At 50.9% G+C, this 14,854-nt stretch overlaps 2 protein-coding genes across 12 annotated transcripts in view; one reads left to right on the top strand and one right to left on the bottom strand.

Annotated features, from left to right (window-relative positions):
• The first annotated feature begins 94 nt into the window (after positions 1-94).
• On the top strand, positions 95-5,050 carry SPAG4 (sperm associated antigen 4). 2 transcript variants are annotated; one of them, XM_028523849.2, is made up of 12 exons: positions 95-679; positions 1,163-1,267; positions 1,522-1,588; positions 1,785-1,846; positions 2,071-2,114; positions 2,422-2,444; positions 2,565-2,673; positions 2,930-3,005; positions 3,166-3,281; positions 3,693-3,860; positions 4,521-4,610; positions 4,710-5,050. In XM_028523849.2, exons 1-12 carry the CDS (start codon positions 190-192, stop codon positions 4,857-4,859), a joined length of 1,500 nt encoding a protein of 499 aa, XP_028379650.2. In that variant the 5' UTR covers positions 95-189; the 3' UTR covers positions 4,860-5,050. The 2 variants fall into 2 exon arrangements, with proteins under 2 accessions (XP_028379650.2, XP_028379653.1); XM_028523852.2 differs by having other exon boundaries at positions 95-660.
• Positions 5,051-7,773: 2,723 nt separating this feature from the next.
• Positions 7,774-14,854, bottom strand: part of LOC114506255 (RNA-binding protein 12) — a 37,518-nt gene continuing 30,437 nt past the window's right edge. For 6 of the 10 annotated variants that reach the window (XM_028523846.2, XM_036009764.1, XM_036009765.1 and 3 more), the window contains 15 exons: positions 12,848-12,976; positions 12,570-12,749; positions 12,352-12,426; positions 12,190-12,261; positions 11,961-12,041; positions 11,701-11,790; positions 11,499-11,585; positions 11,264-11,350; positions 11,113-11,172; positions 10,900-11,033; positions 10,735-10,789; positions 10,434-10,485; positions 8,718-8,851; positions 8,328-8,564; positions 7,977-8,129 (listed from right to left, as the gene is read on the bottom strand). In XM_028523846.2, the coding sequence (XP_028379647.1) occupies positions 7,977-8,129; positions 8,328-8,564; positions 8,718-8,851; positions 10,434-10,485; positions 10,735-10,789; positions 10,900-11,033; positions 11,113-11,172; positions 11,264-11,350; positions 11,499-11,585; positions 11,701-11,790; positions 11,961-12,041; positions 12,190-12,261; positions 12,352-12,426; positions 12,570-12,749; positions 12,848-12,976 (1,626 nt within the window). Of the gene's footprint in view, positions 8,130-8,327; positions 8,565-8,717; positions 8,852-10,433; positions 10,486-10,734; positions 10,790-10,899; positions 11,034-11,112; positions 11,173-11,263; positions 11,351-11,498; positions 11,586-11,696; positions 11,791-11,960; positions 12,042-12,189; positions 12,262-12,351; positions 12,427-12,569; positions 12,750-12,847; positions 12,977-14,854 lie in introns of all 10 variants that reach the window. The other 4 variants (XM_028523848.2, XM_028523847.2, XM_036009761.1 and 1 more) reach the window with 3 other exon arrangements.

Here is a 14,854-nt window from a genome sequence, read left to right on the forward strand (position 1 = left end):
GGTGCCAGAGGACGTAGAGGGATAGAAATTCTTTTTAGCCGAGTGCAGTTTTAAATAGAGTATTCTGGAAAAGTGCTGTGATGTTATTGCTTGCTTTAACATGAGAAAGGAGACGGCCATGGCTCCCAGTAATGTCACAAGTTCTGTGACCCTCGGTCAGGGCGTTCTGCGGATACCGTGGTCTCCTCTATGACGTCAGCAGCAGGGTTCAGAAACAGAAGAGAGGGCCGAGCCCAGCCGTGGGGCCCGCCGGCTACACGCAGGCTCGTGGGGTCCCGGCGGCGCGCTCGGGCTGAGGGAAAGCCGAGGGTCTTGGCGGCTGCTGCGGCAGCGACTTTGGCGTCCGTGAGGGGCCAGCCCAGAGTCAGGATGCGGCGGAGCCCCCGCCCAGGCTCGGCCGCGTCCCCGCACAAGCACGCGTCCAACTTCTACAGTGACAACAGCAACAGCTCAGTGAGCACTACCTCGGGGGAGACCAGCGGCCACCGGTCAGGTGGGCCGGGGCCCGGGGAGCCCGAGGGCAGAAGAGCCGAGGGCTCGAGCTACAGTGAGCCCGTCTTGAGCTCAGGAGTGCCCGGAGGAACCGCATGGGATGGAAGCTCTCGGCAGAAGCTGGCGCAGCGGAGCCACAAAGTGCCGACCACCGGTGGCGCGGCTACCGTGAGGGGCGGGGCCTCGGGTGCGGGCGGGGTCGAACCTGGGTAAGCCGAGGGAGGGGGCGGGCACAGGGACGGGGCTGGGCGAGGAGCCGGGAGGAAACTGAATCTGGGCTCCTCCTAGGGGGCGGGGCCTATGGAGCGAAGAGGGGAGGTGCTAAATAAGATGCTGCGATAGAGGAACTGGGGAGAAAATCCTGTGATTGGGCACCACTGAGGGGGCGTGGCCTCGGTGTTAGCGGGAGTGGCTACCTGGGACAAGGGCCCAACCAGGACCTAAGACTGGGGGCGGGGCTTCCGTTGGGTGGTGGAACCAAAATCTTAAGTGAGCGGCCCTGAGGGACGGGGCCTCAGAGTGCCCTGAGACCTGGGATCGGGGGTTGCGGTGGGACCAAAGCCTGTGAGAGGCGGCCTTGCTTCTGGGCTGGAGAACGTGAGGCCTGGTCCCGGGGAAAGAGGGGGTCTGCGGTGCGCAAGGCCACAATGGAGCCCTTGGGCTCCCGCAGAACCGGCTGGCTCTCCCGTTGTCTCTGAGGAGCAGTTCGACCTTCTCTCGGCCCTGAATCTGAGGCAGGAGATGCAGTCCCAGCGAGTATTCAAGAGCTTCCTGAGTATGCGTCAGGCTAGACCAGATCCCCTCTAACTCTCCAGCTCCCCTTCCCGAATTCAGTCTCATCTCTGAGACTCTCGGTTCTCAGCCCCCCGCCCCATGCCTGAGACTACATCCCTTCTCTGAGCCCGATCCTCCTTCCCTGAGCCTAAACGCGCTCTCTTTGCCCCATCAAATTCTCTTGGCCCACCCCTCTTCATCTCTACCCCTCTTTAAGCTGTAGTCCTGTCTCTGAGCCCCTTCTCCTCTCCTCAGGCCTATTTTTCCAGGTGCTGAGCGTGTTTTTATCCCTGCTAGGAGACATGCTGGTCAGTGTGTACAGGTCAGAGGGAGGAAAGGGGGACCCCCAGGGGCTGCTCTTTGGAGAAGGTGGGGAGCAGGGCCTGACCCTGCTGAGGCTTGAACCGATTCACACCCAGCTGAGTCGTGTTCACAGGAGCTGCCGGGTCTAGGAGCCTGGGGTGGGGCTGCGGAGTTCACTAGGATCCCTGGGCCTCAGCCTTCCTCTGGTTTTTTAGAGAGGTCTGTTCCATCCGCTTCCTGCTCACGGCTGTGTCCTTGCTGAGCCTCTTTCTGACAGGTGAGAGGGTGGTGAATTCCTGAGTGCTTTGGAGCCAAACCAGGCACATTTTCTCCTATACCCCTCAGCCCACTGTGCCCCTTCAGCTCTCCGCAGTCCCCTTCGGGGCCCTGTAGTCCCCTCTCAAACTCAAATCCCTCAAGACTATTTTCCTTCACTGTCCTTTATGCCAGGGAAATCCTCTTCCACTCCCTTTCCCTGAGACCACCCCCTTCTTTCTCCAGCACTCTGGTGGGGTCTCCTGTACCTGGTCCCTCCTTTGGAGAACGTGAGTCTGGGAGTCTGTGTCCCCGAGTGGGTGGGTGGCAGTCTATGAAACTGGAGCTTGTAGGGTGTCCCCTGTGGGCTGTTGGGAGGAGGAAGCAGTGCTGGGAGGACTGGATATAAATAGGTTTCTGAGAGATTGTGCCCAGAGGTGCTGGAGGGTCTCTGAGGGTCCTGGAAGGTCAGGAGAGGGGGTGGCAATCCTCAAAAGGAAGGCCCTTTGAGTCTGCCTGCTCTCAGGCTCAAGTGGGACAAGGGAGGGGGGTGGGGACTGAGCAGCGCTGTATTTTGTCCTTTCCTCCCTCCAATAGGAACCTGAGATGCTGACCCTAAGGTGAAAGATGGCATCTAGGGGGTGGAATTGGGGGGCTCACAGGTGCTCCCGTGGAGGAGATTACGGGAAGTGTCTGGGGAACAGGGCGCTAAGCACACTGTGCCAACCTCCCGCCTGCAGCGAGTACCACGAGCGCGTGCGCACGCAGGGGCAGCAGCTGCAGCAGCTCCAGGCTGAGCTGGATAAACTCCACAAGGAGATGTCCAGCGTTCGCGCAGCCAACAGCGAGGTGAGCCCCGCCGCATCCCGCTCTCACGAATCCTGTTCTCACAGCCCGGCCCCAGGGGTGTCCAGGCGGCTCTGCCCACTGCACAGTCCTTGCACTTGGAAACCCCTTTCGAAGCCCCGCTCCCCGGGTCTTGAGTCTTAAAGCCCTGCCCCAGAGCCTCAACTTCGGGATTTCTTTTCGGGCTACAAAGCCCATCCCCAGACAAGTCTGCGCCCATTTAAAAGCAGCCCACAAGCCCGGTCCTCCTCCTTTCCAGAGGGTGGCCAAGCTCGTATTCCAGAGGTTGAATGAGGACTTTGTGCGAAAACCCGACTACGCGCTGAGCTCTGTGGGTAAGACCCATAGACACTGAGAGACTGAGACACTGACACACGGAAAGAGACGCAGACAGCCCTACACACACGACCGACCCCAGGAGTCCGACCTGAGACACTGACCCAGCTGTCGGTCAGGTCTAGGAGTCCCTGAGCGGTGGCTTCTCCCCTGTCCCAGGAGCCTCCATTGATCTAGAGAAGACATCCCGTGACTACGAGGACGCGAACACTGCCTACTTCTGGAATCGCTTCAGCTTCTGGAACTACGCGCGGCCACCCACCGTTATCCTGGAGGTGGGCCTGGAACCGGCTGGGAGGGGCCAGGGGCGGGACTCTGGGGAAAGAACCGTATACCTCGCCGGAGGTGGGACCTAACTGAGCTGAGGCCGTGGCGCCAGGCGGGGCCCTGCTGGGTCGGAGCACGCCTAACTGGAGGCGGGGCCTGGTTTGGCTGGACGGAGGCTCGCGTTGCCGGAGAAACCTGGCCTTACTACGGACTACGATCTCAGGAGGGATCTGTCTAGGCAGGGGCCCTGGCTGGAGGTGGACGACTGAACCTGGCGAAACGGGGTCGAGCTGAAAGGAAGTGGCCGGGCGGGGGTGTGAGCGAGGGCTGACGGGGCGCAATGTGAACCCGTGCCCAGGCTGGAGAAGGGCAAAGTCACTCGATCCGCGGGTTCTGATCGACTCTCGGTCCGCTTGCAGCCAGATGTGTTCCCTGGCAATTGCTGGGCTTTTGAGGGCGACCAGGGCCAGGTGGTGATCCGGCTGCCAGGTCGAGTGCAGCTGAGTGACATCACCCTGCAGCATCCACCTCCCAGCGTGGCGCACACCGACGGAACCAACAGCGCGCCCCGCGATTTCTCAGTCTATGTGAGTTGGATTGAGGCCAAGGAGGTGGGGGATTTTGCTTAGAAAGTACCAGGCACTTGGGAAACCCATGAGTCTTCGCTTGTGCATCTATAAAATGGAGATATCACCACTTGTCTTTCAGAGCTGGGATAGGTTATAATTATAACCACATCCAAATATTAGTTACGGATTATTGAGCGCTAACTCTGTGCTGAATACTTTACATGGATTATTTCCTTGCATTCACACAACCTAGTACTACTCCCCTTCACAGATGAGGAAAGTAATGCTCAGAAAGGGGACCTTACTTGCCCAAGGTCACACAGCTAACAACTGGCCAGATAAAATGTGCAGCCTGGTTTCTTTGAGCCCACAATGCACACAACACTTTCCTAACACCAAAAAAACAAATGAGCCCTCGCTGGTGTGGCTCAGGGCACATGCCTGGGTTGCAGACCAGGTCCCCAGTTGGGGGCATGCGAGAGGCAACTGATAGACATGTTTCTCTCCCTTTCATTGTCCTTCCTGTCCCTTCTCTCTAAAAAATGTTTTAGAAAACCAAAAACAAATGAGAGCATGCATGCAGCTACTGAACACATACATAGCAGGTCCTCAACAAAACTGCTTTCTCCCTTCTCCACCTGTGCCTCACTGTTCCTCAATTCACTCTTCACCTACCAGGGCCTCCAGGTTGATGACGAAACTGAAGTTTTCTTGGGAAAATTCACCTTCGACGTCGAGAAATCTGAGATTCAGACTTTCCACCTACAGGTGTGTTTGTCTCTGGGGATGAAAGTGCTAAGGGAGTGGGACAGTGAGAGAAGATTGGGGAGAAAGGCAGCCCCTGTCATGATCCATTGGTCTCCCCAGAATGACCCCCCAGCTGCCTTTCCCAAGGTGAAGATCCAGATTCTAAGCAACTGGGGCCACCCCCATTATACGTGCTTGTATCGAGTCCGAGCCCATGGCATGAGAATCCCAGAGGAAGCAGAGGACAGTGGCACAGGGGAGCCCAATTAAACATGCTGATTGTTAAAACAGAGTGGGTCTGTGCTGAAAGAAGCTGATCAGTGCTGGAGGGTCTGTTGGGGGCTCTGGCGGCCTTTGGTATACGAGTATGATTGAGGGGTTACCTCCTAATGTACCCTGTTTTCTTGGAGAAGTCCAGATCAATACAGTAGCAGAGCTCAATTATGGAGGGCTTCCATGTGGAAGAGATGGTAGTCTGGACATTACAAACAGTACCTAACTAATCTGCACAATCACAGAGAGGGAAGCCACTCAGATCAGGCAACTTGCTCAAGGTCATGTTGCTAGTAGGTAAGAGTCACAGCAGGGCCCAAGCCCACCTTTTTAACTCCAGAGACCACCCTTTTAACTGCAGAGCTGCCAGTCAGTGGGAAGCCATGCTTGTGAACCTCAATTCCCACTTCCAGTCTCTGGGAGAGCCCCTCTTCATGAGGCAAACACTCAATAACTGAGACTTGGGAAACCCTAGGAAGTCTTTGAGTCAGAACTGATGCAGCCCCTTTTGTCTTCTGTGAGACCGCAGTACCCAACTCTATGCCAGCCACAGTACAGATGGCTCACCAGTCTCTGCCCCCAAGGAGCCTGGTAGGAAAGAGGATGCTCCAGGAAACAGGGCAATTCATTTACTGATCCAATCATTCTTCATTGAGAAAGCAGAATTGGAGGAATAAAAGATGGAAGAGACAGCCATTAAAGGTGCATTAATGCATTCTACCTGGGCAGAGGGTAAAAAAGGGGACCAGGATGAGCAAAGACACAGGCAACATCTTGGCTGTTAAGATCCTTCCTGGTGTGTTCATATTTTGGAAGAATATACACAGTATTAACAGTGGTTACACCTTTAGGAAGTGGAATGCTGAGTAATGTGTGGGAATGGAGCACAAATCCACCTGTTAAATTTTGTGGGTTTTACTTTTGTAATTTGAAGACAAAGGAAAAAGGTCCTCTCAAGTGGTCTCGAAGCCTGAAGTTAGAAACAGGAACTCTAGCACCTCTTCTGGAGGGCCATTGCACAATAGGAACCAAAAGCCTTAAAATTTGTATACTCTTTAATCATTGCGATTCCATCCTAAGAATGGATCCAAGGGATATGTAGATGTAATCAAAGTAACACTTTTAAGAATGTTCATCACACTGTTGTTTCTAAAGGAAACATGGAAGCCCTGACCTGTGTCTCAGCTGGTTGGGCATCATTACCTGAAGTGAAAGGTGCCAGTTCCATTCCCAGTTAGGGGTTGCGGGTTCAGTTCCCAGTAGGGGAGCCTACCAAAGGCAACTGATCAGTGTTTCTCTCCCTACCTTTCTCCTTCCCTTCCCTTCTCTCTAAAAAAAAAAAAAAGTAAAGCCTTTTTTGAAAAAGAAAAATCTGAAAATAGTTTTTAAGAAGATAAATTATGCTACAAAAATTACACGCAGCCAATAGAAATGGTAGTATAAGGGAATGTTTAATGTTATGGAAAGTAATTAATGTTATATGGTTAATTTCTTTAAAAGCAAGCTAGACTGGTATACATAAAAAGTATAAATTTCCATATGAAAATAGTTCTAAAGACCAAAGACACTGTAAATGCAAAGACAGTGTCCTGGAAGGAAATATTTTCAATATATGTAAGAAAGGACTGAATTATAACAAAATAAAGGCTATAAAAACCTATAAATAGGCTATTTGTAAGAAATAAAATTCAAGGCCCTGGCTGGGTTGCTCAGTTAGTTAGAATGTCGTCCAGATATGCCAAGGTTGTGGGTTCGACCCCTGATCTGTCACAGACAAGAAGTGACCAATGATGCATGAATAAATGAGACAACAAATCAGTATTTCTTTCTCCCTTCCTCTAAAATAAATTCTAAAATTTTAAAATTCACAAAAGCATATGAAGTAATTAGCTTTCAAAATTAAATAAATTCAAACAAAAATTTTGATTTTTTTCTTACCTGGCAGATTAACAAAAGGGGTAAAAACTATTTCTGTGGTGGGCAATTTACAATATTAAAAGTTTAAATATTTGTATTGGTTTAACATTTCTACTTCAAGGAACAAATCCTTCAGAAACATTCCTGCAAATGTGCAGATAAATGTGTGAGGATATTCATGACAGCACTGTTTGTCATAGAATAAAACTGCAAAGGACCCGAATCTCAGTAAGTAATGAATTGGCTAAATAAGGTACAGTACAGTTAGTTACACACAGAACAATATACAGGTGGTAAAAAGAATGAGGTCAGCAATTAAGTTCTGATACACCCAAAATATAGTAAAAGCAAGGCACAGGCAGCATGTGTAATATGCTGTTGAGAAAAGAAATCTTGTCAGACCTAGGAAAGACAGGGGCCCTCATTTGCTCCATTACCTATTTTGAAGCATGCTAAAATAGTATGTATAATATGATCCCATTTTATCAAATAAAAAACATGTATCAACTATAAATACTATGGATAAAAACCTAAAAAATATGCACCAAATATTTTGTTGGGACAGGAGTTTAGATGTTATTTTTTTCTGTATTTTTTTTCTACAACAAATATACGTATTTTCTAGTGAGAAAAAAAATGCTGTTAAAAAATTCAGGCTTGTAGCCAGCCTGTTTTTAGGACTAAACCCAACACTGCTCCCTCCCCAGTAGGTCTAGCATAGCCCTTGCTCCGTCTTAAAGCCCACCCTCCCCTAACACTCTCCACCTTGTCCTGTGTTCCCATCTCAGCTCTACTCTGAGGCAGGGCAGGCTGGGTGTTTGATTTACAGTCAATCTTTGTATTTCAAAAATAGAGTCAGTGTCTCTAGAAATCCAGCCAGGAATACCCAATTTTTTTTTTGAGTCAGGCTATTATGTCAAAGGCAACGAAGAGGCTCAGAGAGAAGTATACATGGCTAGTAGATTCCCATCCCAAAACACACTGGTGACAAAGCAGTGGCCATCATTGATCTTTATTGAATGAGGGGCTCCAGGGGCAAGAAGGTGGGATCAAGAGCAGCAACAGTAGGAGTAAGTACAAAAGTATAAAATATAAAATGCTGAGCACTGGGGAGTGTGCGCAGGGGTGAGCACTAGTGCATATGGACCTTGAGGACGCAGAGCTGAGGACTGGCCACAACCGACCCTCCAAAGGAATCTAGGCCTGAGGGGCCTGTGCAGGGGCCTGTTCAGGGCCCTTGGCTGGAAGTGGAAGCGGCTTCAGTGGGGCATAACCTTGGGCCTTGAAGTAGGAGACCAGTTGCCCAGGTACTTCTGCAAGCACAGTCTGCGCCAATGCCTCCCGAGGGGCCTGCCAGGAGAAGAGGGGCAGGTCAGTGGGGGCCCACACCAGCTTCCCAAGGTCTACATTTTATACCCAAGAAGGGATACGAAAGTCAATACGAAACCCTGCCCTAGACGTAGATGAATGGGTATCTCCACTCGTATCAGGGAAGGGTGGAACGGTAAACTCCCAGATCTGGTCTGCCCCAAGCTTGCCCCCACTCACATTCTGGAAGCGGCGGTAGGGCACAAACTGCACTATGTCGCGGGCAGCTCCCTCCCCGGAACGCGTGCGCAGGGGCCCGCCATCAGCATCCAGCTGCTCCATGGCCTCGAAGTCAGCACCGCCCACACCCACGATGATCACTGACATGGGCAGGTGAGAGGCACGAACTACAGCCTCACGTGTGGCCTCCACATCTGTCACAGCACCGTCAGTCAGCAGCAACAGCACGAAGTATTGCTGGGGACAAGGACATTCATATACTGAAGCAGACCTTTTAAACACCCCAGCCACACATTCCCACACTGACAAGAAGTCCCTTGTTACGCAGCCCTCAAGGGACCCAATGACCATGGCCATCCTGCCACCACCACTCTCTCCCACAACCCTCACCGAGGCAGTCCTCTGATGTGCAGCCTGGGCTGCAAATCTGGCCACATGGTTGATGATGGGTGCAAAATTGGTGGGGCCATAGAGGCGCACTTGGGGCAGGGCCTGACGGTAGGCATCCACAATGCCCTGGATACCTAGAGAAGAAGAATACACTGTAAGATACTGGGCCACTCGGGGTTGAGCTGATCCTGACATCACCCCATCTTGGGTGACGAGATTTGGGAACCTGGGTGCATTTCATTCAATCACCCCAGTAACCCAGGGTACGTAACCTTATCCTACAGATGCAGCAAGGAAGGCCAAAGACAGAAGGGACCCTTGCCCTAAATCACAGCTTGAATTAAAACCCAGATTATGCCCTGACTGGTGTAGCTCAGTGGACTGAGCTCAGGCTAAGAACCAAGGGGTTGCCAGTTCGATTCCCAGTCAGGGCACATGCTTGGGTTGTGGGCCAGGTCCCCAGTATGAGGCATTCAAGAGACAACCACACACTGATATTTAAAAACAAAAACAAAAACAGGTTAGGGGAATGCCCTGACAAATCTAAGGTAGTTGAGCACCAAATTATAACCCACTTAATAAGGCAATGGGTCATAATCCATTTAATAAGAATCCACCAAGATACTAAATAATGGAAGAGAAGAGAAAGCTCGTAATAAATGTAGAAGAAGGAATTACAAAATCATTTGATAATCTGGGCATTCTACAAATTATCTGGCCTGAAATCTTGAACAATGTCAGTATCATTAAAGACATGAACTCTGGAAGACAGACAACTGAATGCAACATGTGATCTAAGATTTTCCTTTGCTGTAGAAGACAGGATAATTGGAAGAGTTTGAATAAATTCTACAGAATGGATAATAGTATCATACTGAAGTTAATTTCCTGACTTTGAGAGCTGTGCTGTGGTTATGTAAGAGTGTGTCTTTGAGTTGAGGAAACACACACCAAAGCATCAGGGATAAAGGGCCATGCGAATGATGATAGGTGCAAAGTTGGTGGGGCCACAGGAGCAAACCTGGGGTAGGGCTTATTTCCAACAATCCCCAAACATCTCAGAAAGAGACAGAACTTGAGTGAGGGTGTAACAAAGAAACTGGGTGAAATGTTCATGTTTGGGGAATCAGGGTAAAGGTGAACAACAGCCCCTGTGACCCAGGCCAACCCCTAAGCTCCAATGATGTGAACCCCCATAACTATTCTTATAACTTTTCTAAGTCTGAGCTCATGTCAAAATAAAAACCCAAGTCAGATTAGGTCAAGTTTTCCACTTTGGCTTGTTGCCCATGTGGAGGTGGCTGGGGAGCCACAAGGTTTGTTCTGCTCTAGACAAGAGAGATGGAGCAAAAAGCACCCTGAAAAGAGCTGATGCCCCCAAAATTACCTATGAGCTTCTAGGCAAAGATGACAATATAACAGCTAACTTTTTTTTAGAGAGCACTTTGTATGTGCCAGGCTAACTGCTTCAAACTATACACACACCCTCTCCTCAAACATTCAATACCCTACGATACTGTGATCCTACTGCACACAGAAGCCAAGCAACTGGCCCCAAGTCACAAAGTTAGCAAGTGGCAGGATGAAGATTTGCGTCCAGAGGCCTGGATCTAAAATCTACTCTTCTGGACAATGGAGTCACTAGCCCTTGCCAACGTAGGCTTGGTCCCCTAGGTGTGAACAGATATGCCTGATGCTGGAGGACAGGGGACTTACCTGCACAGTAGGGGTTACTGGGGTTGAAGTTCAAGGCAAATTCATGGGAGACCTGAAGGCAAGAATGAAAATGAGGTTCTTCCCCTACGAGTACCTTTGTACTCAGAAAAGGGCACCATGGTATGTACCAAGCATCAAACAGGAGCTATTCAGTCTGAGCACTTGCTGTACACATGCCCACAGGGATGCATCGGTGCATCTCCCCACAAAACTGGGTGCCTGGGAGTAAGTCCACTGCACTCCCCAAAATCAGGACCCTGAAACTACAAGCATCAGTGTGATAGGGGAAGAGAATGCTCACCTGCCAGTCAGGGGGCACCTGGGCCCCAAATCCAAATGCTGGGAACAGCTTGTCCCTGTAGGAGGACAGTGAATTGGGGAAGAGGCAGTGAGGCAGTGAGAGGAACGTGAGCCCAGAGGCTGGAGCATCTGCAGGGAGTGGGGATAGGCAAGAGAAGTTACTCACGAATCATAGTCCTGAACCACATTGCCCACGCTCCACAGTGCCGACAGGTACTCATTGACCCCTGTTGGGCTCAGGTAGTGCAGGGAGTCCTGTGAGGAGGGGTCTCCATTGGAGCCTGTGAAGTCCACGCCTACCTAGGAAGATAGGAGGAGAGGAGCTGAAGGCCACCTTGAGCCCCAGATCTGTTCTCTTGCCCCTGGTAAAGCAACTTACAGTAAAGTTGATTTGGCAGCCTCCCATCACATAGTCCAGGAATGAATATTCTGTTTCTACCTGCAGATGAAATGGGGTCATGGCTGAGGCTAGGAGCTGGAGCTATGGAGCTCAGCGGTCAGAGCCTGGGTCACATGGGCTATTGTCTCACCTGGCAAATCTTGACACGGATAGTTCCAGAGTTCTTGTAGCTCTTCTTTTTCTGCTGCTTCTCAGGGTGGATACATTCAAACTCAGCCTGGTGAGGAAAGAAAAATTAGAGTAGGAAACTCTGGGAGCATCAGCCACGACTGGAGTGGAGCTGCCCTGCCCTCCCCCGCCCTCCCCCTCTCTAGGGCTACAGCCCTCTAGCCCCCCTCACCACCCTGAGCAGGGCCGGCACTCACCGGGGCTGCTTGCAGCTGGCCCAGGCTGGTGTGGAAGGTGCCAATGAGATCGTGTGAACCGTCACTGTCATAGTCTGAGCATCGTACCTGCGGGGGAAGGTGTATACATATACAAAGACCAGGAGGTAGGTGGTAGGTGAGAGTAAATCCCTCCCCAGCCTCTCTGCCCCCATCCAGTCCACTCAGGAGACAAGCTCCTCACCTGGATGGGTGTGCTGGGATCTCCTCCACAGAAATGCTGAAGGGGAACAGAGAAACGCTTCCACGTAGGGTTCAGGTTGTTCTTGATTACCTGAAGGGAAAGGCGGGGCCTCCAGTGAACTCTGGGCTGGTGTGCTGGCAGGTGCCACCCTTTCTCTACCCGTACAGAGTCTCCTCCTCCCTGTGTTCTAAACCTTGGTAGTCATACACCCCAGGAGATTCTCTCCTACCTCACCCCACCCAATTCCAGGGTTCTCACACCTCAGATCTGTATGTCAGGTGCCATTTCCCATCACCCTGGCGGAAGAACTCCAAGAATGGATCCGATTTTCCCAGGAAGTCCTGTCAATGCCACAGAGAACTGTTATACAACTCAGGGAGAAACACCCACTACGTCAGTCCTCTGTCCCCTTCTCTGCCCCCCATCACACCATTCCAGTCCCCTTAATTCTTGGGGTAGGAGAGACCTCCAGGGCCTCCTTCCACACACCTTCTTATCTAGGTTTCTGGCTTCCACCTCCATGGTCACTACACGACTGTCCTTCAGCTCCTGAGCTGAGACCTAGGTAAGGGAGGCAGGGGACTGTTTCACAGCATGAATTTCTCATCCGTGTAAAGTCCCTGACCCCACCCCCACAGGGTTCATTCTTACCGTGATGGTGCCCTGCCCAGCAGGTTTTCCAGGCTTCAGCATCAAGGGTAGAGTTAACATCTGGCTGGACACAATCTGGGGCACAGCAGGGAGGAGGGGGTGGTCAAGATCTCAGGCAGGATTAGGTCCCTACCCTTCAAGTTCCAGGCAGGCTGGATTGTCTGACAGGGCTCTTATCAAACTGTGCCTGGAGGACTCCAATCCCTGGCCCTACATACCTGTCCTAGGGAACACTCAGCCCCTCCTAGGTAGTCATCGTCCCCCAGCGCAGGTGTCTTGTTGTCTATGTCATAAACGCCAAATCGGAGCTTCTGGACTGTTTCAAAGTGGTACTCAAGCTGCAGAGTCTTGGAGAACTCAGGGCTCGAGCTGTTCATTACTCGCTCGGTCCGGCCAAGCTGTGGGCAGAGGTCAATAAGCATCACAGACCCACACCCTCCACCCTGAAACAATCCTAGGTTTCCTCCACAACCCTAACCCCCCACCTCCTTCTCACCTCAGCCCAGTTGCCCCCTCCCACATCCTGTAAAAGGACGCAGAGTGGGTCAGACTTGGAGCCAATGTCCTTGTCAATGAGGTGGTCACAGGAAATGGACAGCTGGACCAAGGTCACGCAGTGGGCCATCTAGGGAAAAAGGGCTTCGGTCAAGCAACGAGGTGCTTCTCCACCTTCCCTGACTCTATGTCCCAGCTGGGGAAGGCAAGTAGGCTTTACCCAGGCAGGGCTGAACCTGCATCCACCCCCACGACACCCAAGGAAGAGAAGGCCCTATAGCCTCCATACTCCTTCAATCTCCTTGCATGAACTCAATGGGACTCAACAGGAGGCGGTGGTTACTACCAACCCTTGTCCAAGAGTATGATGGGAAGGTGCAGAAAAAGGGCACTGGCCTCCATCAACAACTTTAACACCAAACTAGTCCTCACCCTAAAATTGGTCCTAATCCTAGTAACGTTCCCCAGACCTGGACTCTAACCCTGATCTTCTCTAACACCAATGACCCCAAATCAGACCCTAATCCAAGTTCCAACCCCAACATTGCCCCAAACACAACCATGACCCAGAAACTGCTCCCCAAAGGTCTCTTCCTCCAATGATTTCCCACTAACCCTGGGGCCCTACATATTGAGGTTGAGTTTTGATCCATCCCACTGATTCTCCTAGCCTCTAATCAGGGACTCATGGCTAAGTCCTCACTGCCCAGTCCAAGCCACCATCACTTCTCACCAGGCCTGCATTAGCCTCTTTAACTGGTCTCCCTCATCCTATGCCACCCCCCACCTCCATTCTTCCATCCGTACACCAATGAGCCATTCTCTGTAGAGCAACCAGGGTCATTCTGTTAAAACATAGGCCGGGACATGCCACACCTCTGCCTGAACCCTCCAATGACTTCCCACTCTACCAAGGCTTACCCTACAAGGTCTTGAAAAATCCAGACTTCTCTAACCTCATCTCCTAACTCCTCCTCTCTGGCTCACTACATTCTGCTTGCTTGCCATTAGTCAAAGAAGTTCTGTTTCTGTTTCTACCTCAAAGCGTGGAATGTTCTTCCCTCATGCCTGCATGACTTGCTGTTCCCTCATGGCTCTAGGTTTTTCTTCAAAGTCATCTTCATTATAAAGGAAAAGGTTCTTTTTTCTAGATGCTCTAAAATTTTAACCCTACCACTGGCACATCGCTCAGCCCTTTCTTGCATTTGCTCTTTGGTATTTATCACTTTCTAATATCTATATCTATATATACACATATATATTTACATATTTTTATATAATGTCTTTCCCACTAGAATGTAAACTCCGTAAAGGAAGGGTATTTGTCTGTTCTGTTCATTGCTTTATCCTAAACACCTAGACAATAAATATTTACTGAATGAAATCCAAAACACCACCTCCAGCCTCAACTCCCAGCCCAGCCATCTTCAAACTGGCAATCAAGTGTCACCAAACTTCTCCAACTCACTTCGTCTTCTGGAAACACCATTTTCTTGCATGGATCACCATGACTCCCATGTAACCCCTCCTCCTACAGTCACCCTAACAATTACCCTCAGACCACTCACTATCCCTGTGCTCCCCCTGACCCAAACACCTGCAGACCACCAGGAGTGAAACTACGGTCAGATCTCTCATCCAGCTTCACATTCAGCGTTCCAGGTCTCCCAGCACTATACCCCAGGATGCTTCTCAGCCTTGGCCTCCCTTAAACCGACCCATCCCAGTTCGTGCTGTTCCCATCGTGGTGCTCCATGGTCTCCATCTGGAATGCCATCAACCAAAGTTGGAATCATTCTTATGAGTTCAACTTGCTTCACAAACTGCCCCTCCACAGGGCCTCAGCCTTGGCTTGAATGCATCCACTGACGGAAGACCCGCCTCTTACAATCCATTCATCAGAAAGTCCTGCTCCCCAAAGTCCTATCCAAACCAACCCGAGTGTGTTGAATTCTTACTTCACATTAGTCCTATTTCTTCTCCAGTCTGAAACGCCACAGGAAAGCCT

The sequence above is a fragment of the Phyllostomus discolor genome, chromosome 9 (genome assembly GCF_004126475.2).
Source record: "Phyllostomus discolor isolate MPI-MPIP mPhyDis1 chromosome 9, mPhyDis1.pri.v3, whole genome shotgun sequence".
In the NCBI taxonomy this organism is placed as follows: Eukaryota; Metazoa; Chordata; class Mammalia; order Chiroptera; family Phyllostomidae; genus Phyllostomus; species Phyllostomus discolor.